The sequence below is a fragment of the Cetorhinus maximus genome, chromosome 4 (assembly GCF_964194155.1).
Source record: "Cetorhinus maximus chromosome 4, sCetMax3.hap1.1, whole genome shotgun sequence".
Taxonomy (NCBI): domain Eukaryota; kingdom Metazoa; phylum Chordata; class Chondrichthyes; order Lamniformes; family Cetorhinidae; genus Cetorhinus; species Cetorhinus maximus.
The window spans coordinates 51,322,701-51,345,433 of record NC_135882.1 but is presented as its reverse complement, the minus strand read 5'-3'; the positions used below and the strand labels follow the sequence as shown (position 1 = coordinate 51,345,433).

At 43.1% G+C, this 22,733-nt stretch overlaps 1 protein-coding gene across 1 annotated transcript; it reads right to left on the bottom strand.

Annotated features, from left to right (window-relative positions):
• Window positions 1-10,127: 10,127 nt before the first annotated feature.
• Window positions 10,128-22,386, bottom strand: LOC144679316 (tumor necrosis factor receptor superfamily member 11B-like). Its single transcript, XM_078539691.1, has 3 exons — window positions 21,983-22,386; window positions 16,239-16,454; window positions 10,128-11,106 (listed from the first exon to the last, which is right to left on the bottom strand). Exons 1-3 carry the CDS (start codon window positions 22,329-22,331, stop codon window positions 10,793-10,795), a joined length of 879 nt encoding a protein of 292 aa, XP_078395817.1. The 5' UTR covers window positions 22,332-22,386; the 3' UTR covers window positions 10,128-10,792.
• Between the last annotated feature and the right edge of the window lie 347 nt (window positions 22,387-22,733).

Sequence of the window (22,733 nt, the reverse complement as noted above, 5' to 3'; positions counted from 1 at the left end):
CAAAAGGGTCAAAGAGGTGTTGAAGGTGGTGATATTTGTCTAAGAAAAGTGCTAATTAAGAATGGAAGACAGGATATTCAAAGTACAGCTCTAGTGGGGGTGGGGTGGAAAGACTAACAAGGTTTTAGTTTTAGATTTAAAAATAATGGAAATAGGTGGGGAAAGAAGAATCTATATAAATTATTGAAAAAAAAAGCGGGGGTGGGGGTTGGGGGGTGGGGGTGGGGGGGTAGAAACGGGGTGGGGATGGGGGGAGGGGGAGTTTAAGATCTAAAGTTGTTGAATTCAATATTCAGCCCGGAAGGCTGTAAAGTGCCTAGTCAGAAGATGAGGTGCTGTTCCTCCAGTTTGCGTTGGACTTCACTGGAACAATGCAGCAAGCCAAGGACAGACATGTGGGCAAGAGAACAGGGTGGAGTGTTAAAATGGCAAGCGACAGGGAGGTTTGGGTCTTTCTTGCGGACAGACCGCAGGTGTTCTGCAAAACGGTCGCCAGTTTGCGTTTGGTCTCTCCAATGTAGAGGAGAGCTGTAGCTCTTGCATGGTATGATAATCATTTTATGAGGAAGTGGGGGTGATTCTTGGAAATTTGCAGTTAAACTCTTCTTAATATTGCTTCCATTCATTCTTTTTTGGAATTTGTATACATTTTAAAAAATCAGTAAGGTACAGAATATTTTATACTTTTCAGAACCTACAAAGCATAATCCTATGAGGCAAAACTTCCACAATGGTTAAAAAAAGCAATCCTAAATCACACAAAGCAGTCTTATTTATTTTAACATCTTATATACACTTATATATCAATGCAAAAGAGAATTTATCCTTACCCAATAGCAAAACATTCCTTAGAGTGTAAATATTTGGGTTAATGATACATTTTTGACTTCATTCTATAAAATGTATTTCCTCACACATTGTGACCTATTTAATTTTTCCACTGCTGACTGCTACAGGCAGTTTTGAAAATGTTAACTGTGACTTTGAAGCTTAAACTGTGAACATCAAACTTTATAAAGAATGAACAGAGGATTACAGAACATTTAAAACTGCATGCTATCTCAGATTCAACCAGCTAATTACAGCCATGTTCCTTTCTTTTAATTTAATGCCAAGGTGCTCCTGTTGTCTCGCCATAGCTGAACTACAGAACCCTGTGGAGTGAATGTGTGATGTAGTCATTTATGTGTCCAGTAGCCAGTGATTTTGGATTGCAAATTATTCTTAACAAGCCTATATCAGGCACAGTGCAGTTATGAAACAAAAACAGAATTACCTGGAAAAACTCAGCAGGTCTGGCAGCATCGGCGGAGAAGAAAAGAGTTGATGTTTCGAGTCCTCATGACCCTTCCGCAGAACTGAGTAAAGTTAAGAGAGGGGTGAAATATAAGCTGGTTTAAGGTGGGGGGCCGGGAGAGAAGTTGGGGGGGTGTGGTTGTACGAACAAGCAAGCAGTGATAGGAGCAGATAATCAAAAGATGTCACAGACAAAAGGAACGAAGACGTGTTAAAGGTGGTGATTTTATCTAAGAGAATGTGCTAATTAAGAATGGATGGCAGGACACTCAAGGTACAGTTCTAGTGGGGGTGGGGTGGAAAGGCTGACAGGGCATTACAGATTTAAAAATAATGGAAATAGGTGGGAAAATCTCTTAGATAATATCACCACCTTTAACACGTCCTTGTTCCTTTTGTCTGTGACATCTTTTGATTATCTGCTCCTATCACTGCTTGCTTGTCCCTACAACCACCCCACCCCCCCCAACTTCTCTCCCCGCCACACCCCCCCACCCCCACCACACCCACCTTAAACCAGCTTATATTTCACCCCTCTCCTAACTTTACTCAGTTCTGCGGAAGGGTCATGAGGACTCGAAATGTCGACTCTTTTCTTCTCCGCCGATGCTGCCAGACCTGCTGAGTTTTTCCAGGTAATTCTGTTTTTGTTTTGGATTTCCAGCATCCGCAGTAGTTTTTTGTTTTTATATTATTGCAGTCATGAATGTTGCACACAAAATCATGTGGCAGTGGGCAGAATTTTCTGCCTGTTGTGCGGGCCGGTTGGGAGCGGGCGCAGAGCTCATCGCCACCCGTGATCGGCTGCGGGCCGCCATTTTACATGGGCAGGCCAATTAAGGCCCGCCCAGCGTGACGCACGGCTGATAGCGTTATTTGTGCAGGAGTGGGGAGGAGGGAGAGTCGGGGCCTGCACTCTTTCCACTAATAATGTTCTCATTCACACCTCCTCTTCCTCCAGGTACCATGGTCTAAGGGGGCATTGGTGACCATGGTCCATGATTATGCTTGGCAAAGTACTGCAGTGGTTTGCCATTGTCTTCTGCAGCATGGCTGACTAAGAGACTCTCCTGCTCTTACCGCCTGCCATCAGGTGTATTGGAAGGATTTGCAGGCTGTTGGCCATATTATGAATGCACCTTCCATGGCCATCAAGTTAAGGAGTGAGACTTGAACCTGGAGTCTCCGGCTCAGATGTAGGGATGCTACCAAGACCTACCCACATAATTACACAGCCTTCAAATTCGTGAATCATTCTTGCTCTTAAAAAGTTTTATATGGCTTGACTTTGTCACTCATGGGAACATAAATTATAGTACATGGGATTACATAGGATTACAAAGGATAAATGGCATAGAAACAAGCTATTCACCCCAGCTAGACCATGCAGTGTTTATGCTCTGCTCAACCCTCTTTCTCATTCTACACAAAACATCTTTTTTATATTTGCTAATTCCAGAATAATTCCCAAGTTTTACACATTTTTAAGACTGAAAGGTTTTCAGAGTAGGACTTTACTCCAGTGAGTAGAACGACTGCACAGACCAACTGCAGTAAGCATTGCACTAGAATTTCCAAAGGATTTTGCAACTGTGAGTGAGGGAAAGGCTGGCAATAACCAATAAAAGCAGATAACATTCAGAGAAAACATATTTCCTTTTTGGAAGATAACAGCTTTTTAAAATTTGTTTGTGGGATGTGGGCATTTCTGGCTAGGCCAGCATTTATTGCCCATCCTAATTGCCTTTGTTCAGAGGACATTTAAGAGTCAATCACATTGCTGTGGATCTGGAATCACATGTAGGCCAGACTAGGTAAGGATGGCAGATTTCCTTCCCTAAAGAACATTAATTTATCCTAGTAAGACAACACAGCACTGTTTTTTTGAACAATACTTTGTCCTCTACTTGGCATGGTTACTGTTATACTTAACAATGCATCTCATATACTTATACTAACCTCGTTCAAGGTATAACAACTACTGGTTAAATCCAGTGTCAGAAAATAACATTCCTCTTCAGTCATTCCACTGGAAGCTGCTCAATTGTTCTTTCTTTCTGGTATCTCCTTTCTTTTCTATGCATCGCTTCTCTCTTTTAAAACTTCATTCTTTTTATTCCGTTGTTCACATTTTGAGGGTAATTTGACTTTGAGTGATGATATAAAAGAGGTGATATTGATCTAATTGCTGGAATCTATTGTTACGGAAGTTTTTATAGTGCACTTAGAAAATCATAGTATGACCAGACAGAATCAGCATGGTTTTGCATAAGGAAACCATCTTTGACAAATTGATTAGAGGTTTTTTTTGAGGATTTATCTAATAGAGTAGATAAAGGGGAACCATTAGATGTAATATACTTGGATTTTCAAAAGCCTTTGATAAGACTAATGCACAAGATAAGGGTGCAGGGAGTTGGGGGTCATATATTAGCATGGATAGAGGGTTGGTGAACAGACAAAAAGCAGAGAGTAGTGATGAAACAGGCATTTTCAAATTGGCAAGGTGTGACTAGTGGATATTGCAAGGATCAGTGCTGGAGCTTCAGCTATTCACAATCTATATGAATGGCTTGAACAAAGGGACTGAGAGTAATGTATCTAAGTGTGCTAATGATACAAAGTTAAATGTGAATGTTAGGAAGATACAAAGTGACTGCAAAGAGATATAGAAATGTTAAGTGAAGGGACAAGGTGGCAGTTATAGTATAATATGGGGAAATGTGAGGCTATTGGCTTTGGTAGTAAGAGAAGCAGAATATTTTTGAAAAGGTTGAAATTGGTGAACATTGATGTTCTGAAAGACTTGACTGTACTATTGCAAATAACACAAAAACTCAGCATGCAGGTACATCAATCAATTAGAAAAGCAAATAGCATGTTGGCCTTTACTGCAAGGGGGATTAAAGTACAAGAATAAGGAGCAAAAACAGAAAATGCTGGAAAAACTCAGCAGGTCTAACAGCATCTGTGGAGAGAAAAACAGAGTTACCGTTTCATCACAGTATAAATTTCATCACATTTTCACTTCTCTTTAGCTCTGAAGTAGTCATACGGACTTAAAATGTTAACTCTGTTTTTTTCTCCACAGATGCTGTTAGACCTGCTGAGTTTTTCCAGCATTTTCTGTTTTTGTTTCAGATTTCCAGCATCCGCAGCATTTTACTTTTACACAAGAATAAGGAGGTCTTGCTACAATTGTACTTGGTGAGACCATACCTGGAGCACTGTGTGCAATTTCAGTCTCCATATTTTAGGAAGAATATATTAGTATTGGAGGCAGTACAGTGAAGGTTCATTGTGTTGGCTTCTGAGATGAAAGATAGTCTGATGATGAGAGGCTGAATAAATTGCATCTGTACTCTCTGGAGTTCGAAGAATGAGAGGTGATCTTTTTGAAACACAAGATTCTGAAGGGGTTTGCAGGGTAGACACAGAGGTTGTTTCTGCTGGCAAGGGAATCTAGAACATGGGGGCATAGTCTCAGGAAAAGGGGTTGATCATTTAGGATTGGGATGAGGACAAACATCTTGGTTCAAAGCATTGTGAATCTTTGGAATTCTCTTCCACAGAGGATTGTGGATATACTCAATGATGGAGAATGATGCTCCATCATTGAGTATATTTAAGGCTGAGATAAACAGATTTTTTTTTAACTCTCAGGGAACCAAGGGCTATGGGGAGCAAGTGGGAAAGTGGAGTTGAGGTAGAACATCAGCCGTGATTGTATTGAATGGCAGTGCAGGCTCAAGGATCCAAATGGTCTACACATGCTCTTACTTCGCAGGTGTTTTTTTTATTCTTTCATGGGATGTGGGTATCAGTAGCAGGGCCAGCATTTGTTGCCCATCCCTGATTGCCCTTGAACTGAGTGGCTTGATTGCCATTTCAGAGGGTAGTTAAGAGTCAACCACATTGCTGCTGGGTTTGGAGTCACATGTAGGCCTGACAGCAGACTTCCATCCCTAAAGGAGCATTAGTGAACTAGATGAACAGTTGTCATGGTCACCATTACTGAGGCTAGCTTTATATTCTAGATTTAATAATTGAATTTGAATTCTACCAGCTTTTGTGATGGGATTTGAATCCATGCCCCCAGAGGATTAGCATCTAGATTACAAATCTGGTGGCATGACCTTTACGCCACCATCTCTCAAGCACTTTTGTTCAGTTGCTGATTGAAGTGAAGGTCAGGAGAGATACATAATGATGAATCAGTGTTGCCTAGAGTTGAGATTGCCTCATTCTTTTCGATGTAACCTATTTCAATGGATGTCTTCCAAAAAAGAATTCCAGATCATTACCTGATCACTTCTTAAAATTATTTTACTTTGAAATCTATGATATTTATCTTTGTGTCCTCCTTTGCGCTAGCTGTCTTGTTGACTTATTGCTTGTTATTTTTCCTTCACAATGAAAATTACTATCTAAGCTCCTTCGCTTAATAAAAGTTACTTTATAGGACATGAAAGCAGCAGATGGACATTTGGGTGTTGATGCTAGAGTTCAGGGCAGGGTTTGAGGGGCGATAGGGATGTGGGGTGGGAGGGTGAGTATTCAATGATACTGTACTTCTGAACTTGCCAAGTGCAACAGAGAGTGGTGAGCCTGTGGAATTCGTTACCACAGAAAGTAGTTGAGACCAAAACATTGTATGCTTTCAAGAAGGAGTTAGATATAGCTCTTGGGGCGAAAGGGATCAAAGGGTATGGGGAGAAAACAGAGCAGGCTATTGAGTTGGATGATCAGCCATGATCATAATGAATGGCGGAGCAGGCTCGAAGGGCCAAATGGCCTACTCCTGCTCCTAGTTTCTATGTTTCTATTTTCTATATCCCTACAGAGATATATTTCTTTCTCTGTCTCTTTGACAAGTAGGAAATAGACCTTTATGGAATCTAGCATCTACTGATGTGCATATATAGATATTTCATTTTGTTCCACTTGGAGCATTTTCATGGTTCTGAAGACCAATTGAAAACCAAAATATATAAATTTTCAAAATACATCTAACGTTATTTGTAAAGACAGGAGACAAAAGGTGCCTTCAAAATCGCCCGTTTACACAGCAACAGTTAAAATAATTCCCTGTCTATTTCATCGACCCACTTTCTTAAAGATGCAACCAATCACATGTTTCTCTTCAAGATATTTCCTCAATTTGACCCTGAAGTTACTTGCCCTTACAATCTTCCTTGCTAAGCTATTTTTAAAACCAGTCTCTCAGTGAAATAATGCATTCTTATGTCCTGCCATTAGTTGTGAGAACCTGATTTATATTCAGCATTATCTCTCAGCCTCACAACTCTCTGAGATATCTGCACTCATCTCATTCTAGCCTCTTGAACATCCCTGATTTTAATTGCTTTACCATTGGTGATGTGTCAGTTGCCTCTAGGCCCTAAGCTCTCTAACCCCCTCTGCTTCTCTATCTGGATTGCTTTCCTCCTTTAAGTCACTCCTTAAAACTTACCTTTTTGACCAAGTTTTTGGTCATCTGACCTAATATCTCCTTATGTGGCTTGGCGTCATATTTTATTTTATAATATCTCTGTGAAACGCCCTGGGAATTCTCATTACTTTAAAGGCGCTTTATAAATATAAGTTGTTGTGGTTGTTCAGTGGCCATCAATATTGCTGATCAAGATACTCACCTCAAAGGCAATTAATTAAAAGAATAAAACCAGTAATTAACCCCATGTTACCCATTCTGAAAGGAAAGGTCACTTAGCCCATCAAGCCTGTTCCTGAGACCATTGCTGATCTGTTGACCCAATTCCATATACCGTCTTTGCCCCATTTTCCTTAATACCTTTAGACAACAAAATTCTATCAATTTCAGATTTAAAATCAACAATAGATCTCTCATCAATTGTCATTCACCAAAGAGAGTTCTCAACTTCTACAACCCTTTGTGTATAAAAGTGTTTCTAAATTGAGGGAAGACAGTGCCATAGTGGTAACGTCACTGGGCTAACAATCCAGAGATCTAAGCTAATGTTCTGGGGATGTGGGTTCAAATCTCACCATGGCAGCTAGTGGAATTTGAATTCAGAAGCTAGTCTCAGTAATGATGACCTTGAAACCATCATCAATTATTGTTAAAAACCCATCTGGTTTGCAAGTACCCTTTAGTTATCAATGTTGGCCTAGCTCGGGGAATGGGTGGTGCTGTCTAATCAAAAATGCCATCTTTTTCTTTCATGGATGTGGGCATCACTGCCTAGGCCAGCATTTGTTGCCCATCCCTATTTGCCCTTGAACTGAGTGGCTTGCAAGCCAATTTCAGGAGGCAGTTAAGAGTCAACCACATTACTGTGAGTCAGGAGTCACATGTAGGCCAGATTTCATTCCCTGAAGGGCATTAGTAAACCAGAATTTACAACAATTGATGATAGCTTCAGACGAAGTCCAGATGATTAGCCTGCGCCTCTGAATTACTAGTCCAGTGACATTACCATCACACCACCGTCTCCCCTTGAGTAATAGGGGTTAATGGGGGGGATGTTACATTACTCTAAACACAAGACACCATGCAGTGTATCTCTGTTTAGGCACAATAACCAAAACTGACCCTATAATTTCATAATTTCAATGTAAAGCCTAAGAACAACTTCTGCAGATTTACAATTTATTGTTACTTGTTTTCTTTAAGAATGCTTTACCTGAACACGGCTTCTAAAAAAAAATCGAGCTGTCAGGAATTCCGGTTACTAGAGTATTGATAGAGTGCCGAATAACACAAAGTTTAGAGCTAAGGCTAAACAAAGCCATCATTGGTTGTAAATTCACAAAGAAGAAAGGAACCATGTGTACAGTTGACAGCTTGCAGGCTAAATTTATCTTGTGTTACACATTTTTACTATCCCCTGCCCAGCGGCACAGAACATATGAAATAGTAAACCTACCAAATCTTTTATAAAACCTCTTCAGTATCTTAATATTAAACCTTTGTCAAGGATGTTTCAGAATTTATTCTTCTAACCTCGAATCTTCCTAGCAGTGTATAAATTACATACCTATCCTGTGCTGGCAAGGTAACTTATCTCAAAGTTCATTATCGGGATGTGGGTATCACTGGCAAGGCCAGCATTTATTGGCTCTGAAGAAGAGTCATACGGACTCAGAACGTTAACTCTTGTTTCTCTCTCCACAGATGTTGCCAGACCTGCTGAGCTTTACCAGCATTTTCTGTTTTTTTATTCCAGCATTTATTGCCCATTCCTAGTTGCCCTTAACTGAGTGGCTTGCTGGTCCATGTGGGAAGGAAGTTGAGAGCCACCAGATTAATGTGTGCCTGGAGTCACATATAGGCCAGACAGTTTAAAGGACAGCAGGTTTCTTGTCCTGAAGAATGCTAGCGAACCAATTGGTTTATAATAACCTGACAGCTTCATGATCACTTACTAATACCAACACTTTATTTCCCAACTTCCTTTGTGAAACTGAATTAAATGTTCAATCATAATCCAGTGGGATTTGAACTCATGTTTTTTGGATTACCATCCAGTAACAAGCACTACACTATCTTAATTGTTTGCTCCATTTAATGCTGAAATATAAATATTGTATCAACTGTTTCAATTTTCATGTCATCCAACATTGCTATTCAGTAGTCTTGAATAAAGGATTTACATAGTGTGAGTTAATGCGAGAAAATTCTAACAATTATAATTCGCTTATTGCAAATGCGACAAGCAGGTCACATCAAAATTTCTAATTCCGTACTATCAACCTATGATTGAAGGTTAGTTGCATGAAATGTTACTAAATATTGTTATTTAGTGGATATATCAATGGAAAAAACAGCCAATTCTCAAGGAAGCGGTTGTGGAATGTGTACACATCGTGATTTGTATGATTTATCAGAAATTGCTCCAACTTGGATCTAGACTACTACCAAGTTATAAGCACAATTATGAAAGCTATCCTTGCTACTGAGAACTTCAATAGCCCCTGTGCTGTAACAGATATTTTGGGTTTTCTTCCCCGGCTTTCTCCTCCTTTCCATATTTCTCTCCTAAAGGTGCTGAGCACATCTAATTTATGGTTCAGCGTTCCAGCTATCCGGTTCCAAGTGACTACTCTTCATTTGTGAGCCAGTTCAGTGAGTGTTGACAAGCTACTTCACTGGGTTTGGGGTTGGTGGATGGAGAGGCAGGTGAGTTGCAGAAATCCTGCTTCTAGCCAATTAACGCTCCTTGGGGCAGCCAGCATCGGCAGGGTTGCGTTCCCTGTCGGCTCCTAGGGTGATGAGGCGGGAACTCGGCCACCCATAAAATTTTGTCCTGTGTGTTTCAATCATAGAATTAATATTGTTTAATGGAATTAAAAATAGATATTTCCTTGATTCCATGTTAATCCTGTGGATTTTGCTGCTATGACTAATGAACCGAGTTTGAAAATTGCAATTTGATGCACAATATGTTCAGCTTTTAACACATACTAATATTATTGTAAAACTAGAAAGTGATCCAGTGAAAAAATCCCTTTGAACACTAATTAGCTAGCTATGTTTCTGAAGATAGCTACTTCTTATGGATCAATGACATTGGAAGTTGTGTGGCTATAATACAACATTGAGCTTTGGCTCTTGATGTACTAAAACGCAGCCAAACATACACTTTCATGTTCATTAATGCTAATGGGTTACAGGCACTTTGTTAATAAATAAATTTAGCTGCCCCTGCCTCTTTGGATGTACCTTTGTTGCAGATAGCAACCTATTTACAGGAAAGCATGTGAAGTGGGAACTAATTGCCTAATTGTCAAGTTTGACAGGTTCAATGACAACGTCCCTAGATCAGATGCTGCAATGGCAGAAAATGTTTAAATTGGTATTTATTCATCAAGGTCAGGAAATTTCTCAATGCAATCTGAAAATGCTCTTCTCCACTGATGCTGCCAGACCTGCTGAGTTTTTCCAGGTATTTCTGTTTTTGTTTTTGTTCTGAAAATGTGTCAGCTGGGCTGGCAGACAAAACTGCCAATACATCTTTGATACTTTTGTAAACAAACCAGCAAATTTGTTTCATGACAATGTGCGTCTGCTCAGTTTTCATAGCAACTATATTTCAGGGTATTCCCACAGGGATTGGCAGTTTATTTTGCTTGATGATTAATTTTTTTCTTTTTTGTTTCGATCGGCACAATATCAACAAAAATGAATCACATCTAAATGTTTTAAATTACATTTTTTTTGCAGACAATCTACCTATTAGCTGTTATAAATCAACAGTAAATATAAGATTATCAACTTCATGTGAATAAGATCAAGTAGCGGTTCAGGGATTTGCTGCATATTTGTGTAGATTAGGGGTCTGACACCAGTTTTCAGGCAATCAGAATTCAGTTTTAACCCTGACACATACTTTACATACACTATGTCATCGAAACAGTATGTTTTTCATAATAGTTTAAATGCCGCACTGTGTCACTCTCAGCAAACAATCATGCCAAATTTGATGCTGTCCTGTCACACACTGTTTCTTCCCTCCTACGCTAATACATTCACAGCACTTCTGTTTATTCGAAGCCTGCCCAACAGCTTTTTGTAAACATTCCGAATGTTGGCCTCTTTCAGGCCATGCACAAGGCCTTTCACAGTATCCAACTGGAGGTTTTCAATTTTCCATTGTTTCAGAAGATGGAAGGTTTGAACCTGGCCTGCATTTGTCCCCTCAGCCCGTTCCAAATGCTGTGTGTTGATTTTCTTCCCAGGTAAATTCTCCAAGAGTATTTTCAGCTGCTTAGAAGTCAGTTTCTGACGAGCGACAAATTTAAAGACTGCACGGTCACAGAGTGCAATTTCTAAAGAGAATAAGAAAACTTATCAAGAATTATGTTGTCAATCAATTTCATATTTGAAATTTTTACCCCATAAAGATGTGCTCGCAACTTTGTCATTCCAGCTATGCATCTTCAGCTGACATTAGATTAAGAAGGAATAAAAAATCCATCTCTGAGTTCTCATTAAAACAACATTGTGTCAACAATGACATTGTCGAACCAAGACTTTTATATTACAGTTACACTCCCTAGAAAGGCCAATGGCAGGAAGCATCGATCACTTTGGCGAGGAGAAAATTTCATCAGATGGGAATGAAGTGACTGTGATTAGTAAGTTAACTCATTGGGTACTAAGTGAGCAGGTACCACCTGCCATAATGACGGCTTTTCACGCAGTATCGTCCCAAACCCGTCGCATTAGTTATCCATTCCGGGGAAACACACTGTTTCCATGGTGGGCGGGCTCTCATTCAACTGCCGTGCCATCACCTCACCGCATCAGCATGCTGGGCACCATAGTTAAAGTCCAGGCGTGCACACACATCTCAGTGCTCCCAGCCCAGGACTGCTTCAAAGAAGACATAGCCCTAAAAAGCAAAAAGACTGCAGCCCCCAGGTTCAATGACATGTTCCTCGTGTGCCTTTTGGACACAGTGGAGGCTCGCTGTGATGTCCTCTACCCCCGCTCTGGCTGCAGGATAGACAGCAAAATCACTAATCTGGCTTGGTCAGCACCAATCATCATCAAAATAGGACAGTCACCCAGTGCCGCAAGAGGATGAATGATCTCCGTACAGCCAGGGTAAGTCACTCTTCTCATCACTCTCAACTCACACACTCACATACCCATCACATCCACAGGGCCCTCATTCGCTGCTGGTTCAAGGGACATCACCATTCACTCTCACACACAGCTTCCTTGTCCTCATCCCATCCATGGGACCACTCACCACCCACAGATGCCAGGCATTCTTAACATCTGAAACAAAAACAGAAAATGCTGGAAAAACTCAGCAGCTCTAGCAACATCTGTGGAGAGAGAAACAGAGCCAACGTTTCGAGTCCGTATGACCCTTCTTAACATCTGGCCTGGCAGGCGTCCAGCTTACACTTTCTCCATCTCTATTCACGCTGGACAAACTGGCACACAACAAGAGGGGGTAGTCGTAGGCCGGTGGAGGAATGCCTGATGCCTCACGGACTTTGAAAATAGAGCCATCCAGCTGCTGGCGAGGATCTGGACCATTCCTGTGCTGACAGCGAGGTCGGCACTGCTCTACCAAGTGGGGATCCAGCGGTGCAACATCCATCAGACAACCATGCTGTGAGTGATGTGTCCTGTTTCACAGGCCACTGCCATGCACTAATTATCTCCCCTTGCTTTCGCAGGCACATCTGGGAAACAGCCAACAGAGTTCACGACCCAGGGCCTCCAGTCAAGCCTTGAAGAAACCTCTGAAAAGGAATCTGGAACGACCCTTCTTGAAATCCCATCACAGCTTCACCCACACCCTCCACCAGCACGGTGGGATCAAGCTTTAGAGTAACCTCGGGATCATAATCTGGTGAGAACATCGCACTGTCTGATACGCAGTGAGTGGCAGCAGGGATTTCCCAGGTATCCGGCACTCGGAGGACTGCCGGAGGCCAGAAATTTGCTGAGTCCAAGTCAGATGATGAGCTTTTGAACTCGGTCATATCTCAGCTTCTGGAGCTGCAAAGGCAAGCTCGGGAACATCAGGAAGGGATGTCTGCTGCACTCGTCAGGTTGCAAGGCACGATGGAGGAGTCTGTCCTCCTTCAGTCTGAAGTGATAGTGCCAGCATGCCAATGCACCGCGGTCAACACTGGTAGGAGGGCAGCCGCCATGGAGACCTTGGTCCAGGACATGGCTCCTGCCCTGCAGCATGGGCTTAACTCCATCGCTGACACCATAATTGGCTTCCAACAGTGTCAACACAAGAGGGGTGCAGGGCAGCTTGACATCACTCCAGCTTCCTCTTCTCCTCAAAGAGTCAGCCATGGGCCCTCGGGCACCCATAGGGAGGAGGATCAGCAGGTGTACCCCCCAGGGCCATCCATCCAGGTGACTCCAGGAGTGTCCAGCTCATCAAAATCCCCTCTTTCTGTGACTTCAGCAGCTCCACTTTCACAGGCTGAGGAGAGTACCACTGCTACAGAGCAGGAGTCTGAAAGCAGGCCGGGGCCCTCCAGGTCTCAGCCCCCCAGAGGATGCCCGCTAAGGTCGACTCCACCTCTGTTGTGGATGACAGGGAAGCACCAAGATGTAGTGGCTGGGTTAGGAAAGTTAAGAGGATGTAGTTTCACAGCCTGGGCATGGGTGTTAATCATTTGTATGTTCTGTTCACTATTGTTAATAAACTTCCTAGAATGTCTCCCTGCCTATGGCTCCTTGTTCTGATGAGCAGTGTTCGTATCACTCAGATGTGAAACCTTTCTGCACAAGTTAAAGGCAGGTGTCTGAGTCCAGGTCTCTTTCCTGTGCAGTGTGTAACCTTCAGACTAAAGTGTTGTTTTGGCTTCACACTCACTGGACACATTAATGATGCCTGCACCTCGATGGTGCTTGTCATTGCTGCCAGAATGTCCTAGGCAGGCATCACAGACTTCAATCATTCTCTCTATGTGCTCTCAGCACTTTTAAGGTAGGGCTGGTTCCCATCTCTTCAACATCTGTGACCAGTGACATTGTGCTCCTGAAGGGGTCAGATGCTGAAGGCAGACAAAGGATCAGATGCTTTTAAAGTTTCATGATTGTGTCTCTATGATATGACCCTGATCACGGGGCGCAAGCGAGCTACCCTTGAACAGACAGGAGTCAGACATTCTCAGGGACTATGTGAAGATCTATGGAGTGTCCTCACTGCATGTCGTCATCATCCTCCTGCAATCGAGTGACTGTTAGGGAGTCTTCATGACCAGAGCATTATCACAGAGGGCATGTGCACTGCCATAAGTCAGACTGGAGTCAAACATTCATAGATGCAGTGTAAGGATCTATGGTGTTTCCTCATTGCATGTCATCATCACTCTCCACAAATCTAGCAGCTATGAGGGCCTACAAAGCATGCCTGCCTCATCTGGCCAGTACATGGGTCTCATCCACGGCATCGTCGCCTTTGAGGACCTCCTCACTCTCATCCCCGTCAGCATCCTCCTCATCGGAGGAGACCACCAACTCTTCCATCTCATCCTCAGCCAGCTCCTCTCCCCATTGTGGCTCTTTAGTGGCATGTGCAAGAGCCCCAACCACTGCTTCTTCCTGAGGTTGCTGCTCCTGCCCCTGCGCAGCCAGGAGCCTCAGCCAATCTCATCTCTGTCATCTTCACTCTCTGTAAGCCACGAGTCATACAACTAGGTCACCAGGCTCCATAAACCTGATGTACTCCTCCTGCAGGATGAAAGAGAGAGGCGCGTGAGTTAGCTTGGGTGTACTAAGAACCTGTCTTGGTTAAGTGTGAAGGCTCCTTAACGCATCCTGGAGAGTGTTGGCCACCACTTGGATGGCCAGAGTTTAGTGCACTGCATGGCAGCTGGAAACCCCACCCATCTCTGCCCCACTCCACCTGACCAATTGGCAGCAGCTTTGCCCATTGGACTGCATGCTGTGCTCTCAGCTCAGGCACAGTCATTCTCCTAACCCACACTGCAAGGCTACACTGTTACCTTGAACCATGGGGGATACTGTTCTAAACCGGGATGCTGACATTACAAAGGGCTGTGAGCGTCTCCAGCAGTGACTGCCCCATGGCCAGCTTTAGCAAGGAGATTGTACAACGCGTCCAGTCATCCAACTGTTTTGCAGTCCACAAAAATGCTCATTAGTTTGCAGTCTGTGCCCGAGGGGTGAACTGCTCTGGAGCACTTGGTGGCACTTTGATGCCTCTGCGTTGCTTGAGTGGGCAGATAAACTAGAGGACCGACTCCAATCATATCAACGTGGCTGCAGAGGAATGGTCACTTTGTACAAGGTTTCCCTAATGCTTCCCTCACCCACCCCACAACCACCCCTCATGTGCTTGTGCGCTACCTTCAATTGCAGGGCAGCCCTTGTCCCACCCCCTCAACATGCCTCAACTGCAGGGCAGCCTTGCCCCCACCCCCCACACGCCTAAACCACAGGGCAGCCCTTGCGCCACTCCCCTCCCCCCAATGCGCCACAGCCTTAAAGCCCAACTGGCATCCTGGGCAAGCGCTCCGCAACATTGCTGTGCACTCACCTCCAAAGACCCCTCAAAGTGCAGCCTGCCAAGTGCACGTCTTTTATGTTGTTGTTGTGAAACACATCAGAGTGGCACAGACAATCCAGCGTGGGGGGGGACTATTCCGGCGGGCTGGGCTTGAAATGATATGTAGATGTATTACAATGAGGTTCCTGACATCCAATGGCGGGAAACGCGGCCCGCCATCAGTGGGCGGTGCGGATGATCGTAAACTGGTTTCACAACATCGTGAAACCGATTTGGCCTTCTCACCATATTGTCTGCTGACATGCCTGCTGGCGTCGGGTGTGAACATGCCCGATGCCAGCAGGCATGGAAAACCCCAGCCATTGAGTTTAATCCCTTCTGTGCACCATTTTCAGCCAGAAAGAGGGGGGAGAAATTAATGTTGTCCCCACGGAGGAGCTCAATTAGATGGACAATTATTCAAGAATTATGTGATGGATCGTGTAGCATGTTAAAAACTGGGCTAATGACTTTATGAGCCTTTCTGGACTATTGTTTTTTTTTAAATAAAGCAAAACTTGCATGTCCTGTTTGGAGACTCACCCTAGCACAAATGTAAATTTCCAATCTTTTCTGTTAGAAAATCAAAATTTGCAGTCACAGACTGCATGCCCTGTAAGTATTTTGCACCATAGTAGACTAGCAAATTTCTTCACTTAAAATTAAATTTTGTTGGCTGTGCCACATATCTTATGTTGGACTAGTTGGTTTTAAATTAAGTGAATATCTTAACTTGTTATTTAATATTTTCAATTGTAATTAAGAGTGCCATCTTTAATAAGCTTCTTCTAAAATAAATGAAGACTTAAACAAAGTTGTCAACATTTCAAATCATGAAACTTTCCAGAAGTTAAAATTTTATTAAGTGCTATTTTATATACACCTATGGAGACAAATATTTACCTTTCTTTACTGGTGGGTCTGAACACTCTAAGCTTGAATCATCTCTGTTTTGACATGGCTGGCACACATTATCTTGAAATGCATCTCCTTGGAGAACCAGTTTCAAGCCCAGTGCAGTGCAATTTGTGTGCTTTTGACAGGGTTGGTTGGCAGACCTGTTAATTGAGAAGAAGCCCTTTGGACACTTCATGCACTCTGTATTGATATATAGAGTTCCTGAAGAGACAAGGGGAAGTCATAAATATATAGACAAAAACCACAATCTTTTGCATAACTGACTGTCTTAAGTCTACAGTGCTTAATACAGCAATGTAAATAATCTGTAGCATCAAGTAATACTGATAATGTTTCTCATCACTTAATAAATCTAATAAGCAATTCCGTAGAATTTTTTTACCCAGGGAATGGTTAGAATGTAGAACTCGCTACCACAGGAAGTGGCTGATGTAAATAACATGGAAGCTTTTAAAGGGAAGCTAGATAACTACATGAGGGGGAAGGGAATAGAAGAATTTTCTGATAGGGTGGGATGAAGTAGGATGGAGGGAGGCTCAGTTGGAGAAAAGTGAGTAAAATGCAAAGCAATGAATCTTCATTTCAATGCAATGGAGGTTCACACAGGAAATAATATTTTTAGCTTAGAATAAGTTAATTGCCAATTGGATTAATGATGTAAAAAGTAGTGAGGAGGTGGGTAGGTATTCCATGTGAACAATCTTCATCGAAATGCAGTTCTGGAAGTGTGGTCTGTTTTGAGACTGGCCACATGTTTCTACCATCCTCTGTTTCCATTTCCCACCCCCTGTATGGTGTTTCCTTCTCTCTTCCATTCTCTCTCTTTATTTTGTTTCTTTTCAGTTTTCCCCATTTCATTGTCTTTTCCTTTATGTGAACCTCTGTAAGAATTTCCATCGTTTATAAAATGCTCATTTCCTTCTTGTTCTTTTGGTCTGTGAATTATAAGAGAACAAATTGATGGCTCACCTAAAGGTTGTTATGCTTAATGGTGTTACGTTATTTGTTTCCATCATTACAGATTTAAAATGATTTGAAATGATTACAGGAAAATTAAAATGGTGAAAGAAGATGATTACAGATTTAACAGGTTGAGAAGAGAACAGAAAAGAAAATAATAATAAAAAAAGAAGCTACTTTGTTACTGTTCCCAGCAAATGACTAACATCAGAATGCTCAAATGTATACTTTACTGGCAGCAAGTAATACTTCACCAATATCTAACTCTGGTCATACAATCACTCCATGGCTGTAGACTCTTATCCCGATTATCAGTTGGGCTCTCTCCTTGAGAACTCAATCCTTCGATTGTAGCACTGGCTGCACTCCTGTGGTAAAGATTTCTGAAGTGTTCAACATTTTATGCCTTTTTCAGGGGATGGGATTCGTTTACTATATTGATAGGTCACATCACCCCATGTAGCTTCTTTTTAAAAGCACAATACCCAATTATGTTCTGCGGGCTTTGTTTAAACCATGGCTTGAATCTGCCCAGAAAGCTGCCCATTTTTTATTCACTTTCTCCTGCAATTTTCTATTATGTGAAGCTGCTTTTACTCAATTTTCCAGAAAAATATGTTGTTGGAACACTGTGCTTCACCTTATCTCAATCCAAGGCCTAGTCTTCATAAACTAAAATGCTAGTGTCTCTCCCTGGCCTGTATTATCTCAGTTGTTTCTCTCGATAGCATTTGTTTTCACCTCTTGGCACGGCAAGTTCAGCAAGTTTAATGTTAAAATACTGACAAACAAGCATCTCTCCCATTGACATTTTCCTAGTTCCCAAAGGCATGTTGGTTGAATGTCAAGATTAATATTATGTCAAGGAAGGGGCTTTTTCTTTGTCCTACACCTGTGCCTTGTCTTTTCACTATGCCAGCTATTTGCACACTCCATGATCTTTTGCATTTTATAACAATTTTCTATAAGGTCTTCGGATCAACTCATTAACTTACTCTTTATAGCAGGAGAGTTTGTTTCTTTTTTCTTTCTCAGCTGTACTAAAATACTTGCTTTTCTTCCAGTTTTCGGTTCTGGCAGAGGGTTATACCTGAAATAAGCTGCTGTTTCTCTTTACAGTTGCTGACTGGCCTGATGTGCATTTCTAATATTTTCGGGTGTTACTTCAGATTTACAACATTGCTAATTCTATTTTTTTCAGTTGTATCTAGTTATATGAATTAGCCCATCTATTACAACATTCGGACTGGCAGGAAATGTTCATCATTCCAATCACGTAAAATTTTGATTGACATTAGGTAACACAAAATGCAAGAGAATGGCAAACCTTAAACAAGAGTAAAACTCCTGCAGCTATTTTGTGCAATTATTAAGGGAATTTTCTCAGGCTGTTGGAGACTGGTATGGGCGAAAGCAATGTAGGAAAGTTCTGGAAATTGGCATTGGGCTAGGATCCCAAATGATCCTATCTTCTTCTGGTGTAACCTGGGGTGGCATTAAAAGTGAGCAGGGAACTGTATTGGATCTGTTGGGTAAGTAATTGAGGAGTTGTTGAGGTTGCTAAGAAGCCAATTAGCAATTGCTTTAGCCCTAAATCCTAGATTTTCCAGGCATGGTACCTGTTCCTGACCTACAACAGCTCGCCAGAGTCACCGAAGTGTGCACACGATGGAAAGAGCTTCTTCAGTGAAACTGACAAGCTGGGAAGGCTTTCATCAGTTACACCAAAGAGCTGCAGCCATGGGCAGGTGGGAGGCTGCTGTTCAAAGCAATTCTTTCTCAGAGAGTGCTTTCATTGCTTGATAGGTGATTGCCAACTTCTTCTAACACACTTCACCTGTCTAGCAGTTCACTCACCTTTAGCTCCACTTTCCTCTTGCCAGCTTTCACCATAGCATGGAAGTTGCTGAGGGTGAAGAGCAGATGGGATGGACACCGAGATCAAGATAGGGGAAGTGAAACTCATAAGACAGGGAAGACAGGGCGTACAGGCAGAGAATCAACTCTCTCGACTTGCCTGAACACCAGTGCCTCAGGAGGCTCAGGCTTTCATGACAGGCCACTGCTGACATCCGCGGCCTCCTGAACAAGGCCTCTTTACCAGTGGAGCAGGTTGGCATGCAGTGCCAGTGGCTGTCAAGGTGCCTGGCACTGGAGAGGCCCCACTGAAACCTGAAAATGTTAGCCCCATCACCTTTCCTGCCCTCCTGATGTCTTGGATCCTCTTATTGCACTGTCTCCAGGTTGGAGGGCCTATACTCAGGCTGATGGCTTCCTCCGTCACTTCCATTCATGCCTGCTTAGTTGGAGGGCTTGTTCTCTTCCTCCCGCCCTTAGGAGAGCTCACCTCATTGCAGCCCCTCAGCTCTCACAGCAGGCACCCAGCTAGGAGTGAGAGACGTAGGGAGCAGCCTTCCTAGGTCACCTCTCCATTCCTGTGGTTGCTGTTTCCTCAAGAATCCAATTGCTGGTGAGCTTATTTTACTCAGCCTGTGGTCCCTTTAATTAGAAATCATTTCTTTGACAGTAATCCTGCCCGCCTTCTCTAATTGGTTGCTGCAGGTGACCTTTCAATTGGTTTTCTCTGATAAAGAGCACACCATTCAGACAGTCAGGTTCCAGGCCCAAAAATGGTCCTGCCAATCCAGCAGAGATTTGGGTGGCGAGATTCCACCTTCCTCTTCTATTTCCCCTTACTCCTACACAGTACAACCACTGTGGTTTCAGCTGAGCTTGAGGCAGGCTGCTCAATCCGCTCCTCTCCGACATTACATACCTGTGGAGAATGTCCCCTGGGTTTTGGGAATGTCCCAGCTGCACCCGTGCAGGGGCAGACATGCTCATCAGGGCAGGAGGCAACATGTGTGGCTCCATCTGGGGGGGCAGGGGGCAAGCAATGAGAAGTGGGAGCCCCCTTAAGAAGAGTCCTCATTACCTTGTGCCCTTTCTCCATCTTCCTTTCACGATCCACCTGCACTTGCCTGATAGCCAAGAACTGGAGAGCACTTGGCTGCACTTCAGTGAAATTGAGTCAACAAGGTGAGGCTTTGCTCCATCCTGTGTGAGAAGGCAGCCAGAGTGTACAGGCCATTAGTCTGGATCAGTATACACTCAGTGGCCTGCCAAATCTGATTCTCCATACAGGTGGCCATTCTTTCCATCGAGGTGGATTTCAGCGCAAATGCTTGAGACATCACGGCATTGATGCTAGAGATGGACTCCTCTAATCTCTCTCCATTAGTGTGCACTACCTCTGGAAAGGCCGACAGAGGCACACACATTTCCCATTGCTGCTCCATAACTTCCCTTCTCCTACTTGACATCGGATCTACATCCAGTTGAACAGAGCTTGGAGGGTCCTGTGTTCTCCGATGGGGACACTCCATTGCTGTCCCTGTCTCCGGCTTCTGCTCCTGTTCACATGTGATGTACTCCTCACCATGTGACAACCTATCCAGCTGTAATGCAGGACCCATAAATCTGTGTGTGTCTGCACTGGTGGAGGACACGCAGGAGTCATGTAATAGTGGATCCTCAGAGTGCTTGGCCTCTTCTGAGGTTTGTTCCCCCATCAATTCCTCCATCATCCTTGAGGAACCTATGGGGGCTAAAAGACATGATTTAGTGCTGATATTGAGAAAGGGTCCAAACTCAGCATAATGAATATCATGACATCTCAGTCAGTGGTGACATTAATTTGACTTGAGCAGCTATTAAGTGCCAAGTGCATCATCTAATGCTGTCACCAGGTCTCTGGGTCACCCCATCTCTCCATCACCGATGTCCAGTGTGTGTGCCACACTGCCAATTCCAAGGGCATCCTCCTCCAATGCAGTCAGGCTGGAAAGGGCTGCAGGTCTACCCTTGGTTCTCTGTCTCTCCTTGGTGTTATGTGCTCTTTTCTCCTGCAGTGAAAGAAAGCTGAGTTATGTGTGTGGGAAGTGGAATGTGTGGAGAGTTTGGAATGAGAACAGTTGTGGAGGGTGACTCTGAGGGCAGGTGTGAGAAGACAATGGGTGAGTGTGAATGTTCCTTGTTCAGGTGGAGATTTGAGGGGGTGCTTGGAGAAAAAGGCATATGGAACTACAAGGTGTGTCAGTCAGAGTAGTGCTGTGCAGGAGGATGCTAAGGAAGTCAGAGAGTGAAAGTGGTATGCCACTCACCTTTCCTGACCTAATGAGGTCAATTAACCTTTTTTTGGGCGTTGAGTCCAGGTCCTGGGCACCATACCTCTGCCACTGACAGCTTCCGCAAATTCCAGTCAAGCCTGTTTTGTTTGGGTGGCTAACCTCTTCCTCCCTTCCTCCAGGAAAGAGGCCTGCTCCTCACTGTCTACAACCAGAGAAGAGTCAGAGAACTGGGGGTCAGCCTTCATGTCTTCTGTCCATCTTCTTCCGCTTGTGTGTGGGTCTATTCAGTTAAGATTTCACTGTTAGAAAAAGTGTTGGCAAATCATTTCTAATGTGTGTTTTTGTTTTGGTTGGGTGGCTGGAGGTGGCAGTGCCATGGAGCTGGGGGAGGGGAGATAAAAACTAACTTACAAAGGACAGCTCATCCCTTCTGAGTCACACTATTTGCTCTGGGATCACAGTGTAACTTTAATGGCAGTCAGGGAGACTTGTGCGATTCAAACTATGCTTACCCCAAATAGCATATGTGGCAACAATCTTAAAGGGAAGATTGGTGTTAAAATACATTTTAACCTGTGAAAAAAGGCTAAGGAATTGAATATTTCACAGAGCATAAGTCCAAATATTAATGTTGCTTACCAAGCTTCTTCACGCCAAATCCTGGTGGGCATTTATAGTGTTTTAGACAAAATTCAAATTCAAAGTAGTGGCCTTCGACACATTCACAGACACGGTTGTGAGTGCTGTTGCATTCATGTTTAATGTACTGATACTCTTTGCAAAACACATTGCAATACTGGCATTCATCCAGGTCGTTCCAGAATTCTGTATAGTGCGAGTCAGGACAAGGTGCACATTCTGTTCTCTTTCCTGCATTGCAGTGAGTCTTCCTGTGGGTACCAGGAGGGCATTGCTCACATATGTGATACTGAGCCAATTCATCATCCCAGTGCTGGTAGATAGGAGCAATGACGGATTCCAGCTCCATGTGACCAATCTGCCGTGATGCCAGTGGAATTGATAAAAAGGATATAATGAAAAGCTGAAAAGTAAAATAAAGAGTTGTAAGTTCCACCTTATTAAACTTTCTACTGAACAGATTAGACTTTTTATTCAGTTGTGTATTCTCTCCTCTCCTCTCCTCCCTCCTGGGATGTAGTACTAAAGCAACAGATGATATTCAGTAACTTTCCAGAGTGGCCTTTATCTATCTATGAAACTTGATTATGAGTGCTTATAGGTTTCTTGACTGTGACCATTCATAACTGAGTCTGATCACACAACATCCACGCACACACATTTTCAACAGGGCATCACTGGGTACCAGTCAGGATTGGGAACATTAGCTGATATCCCCTCCATAACCAAGGTCCAGTTCTAGTACCTCTCC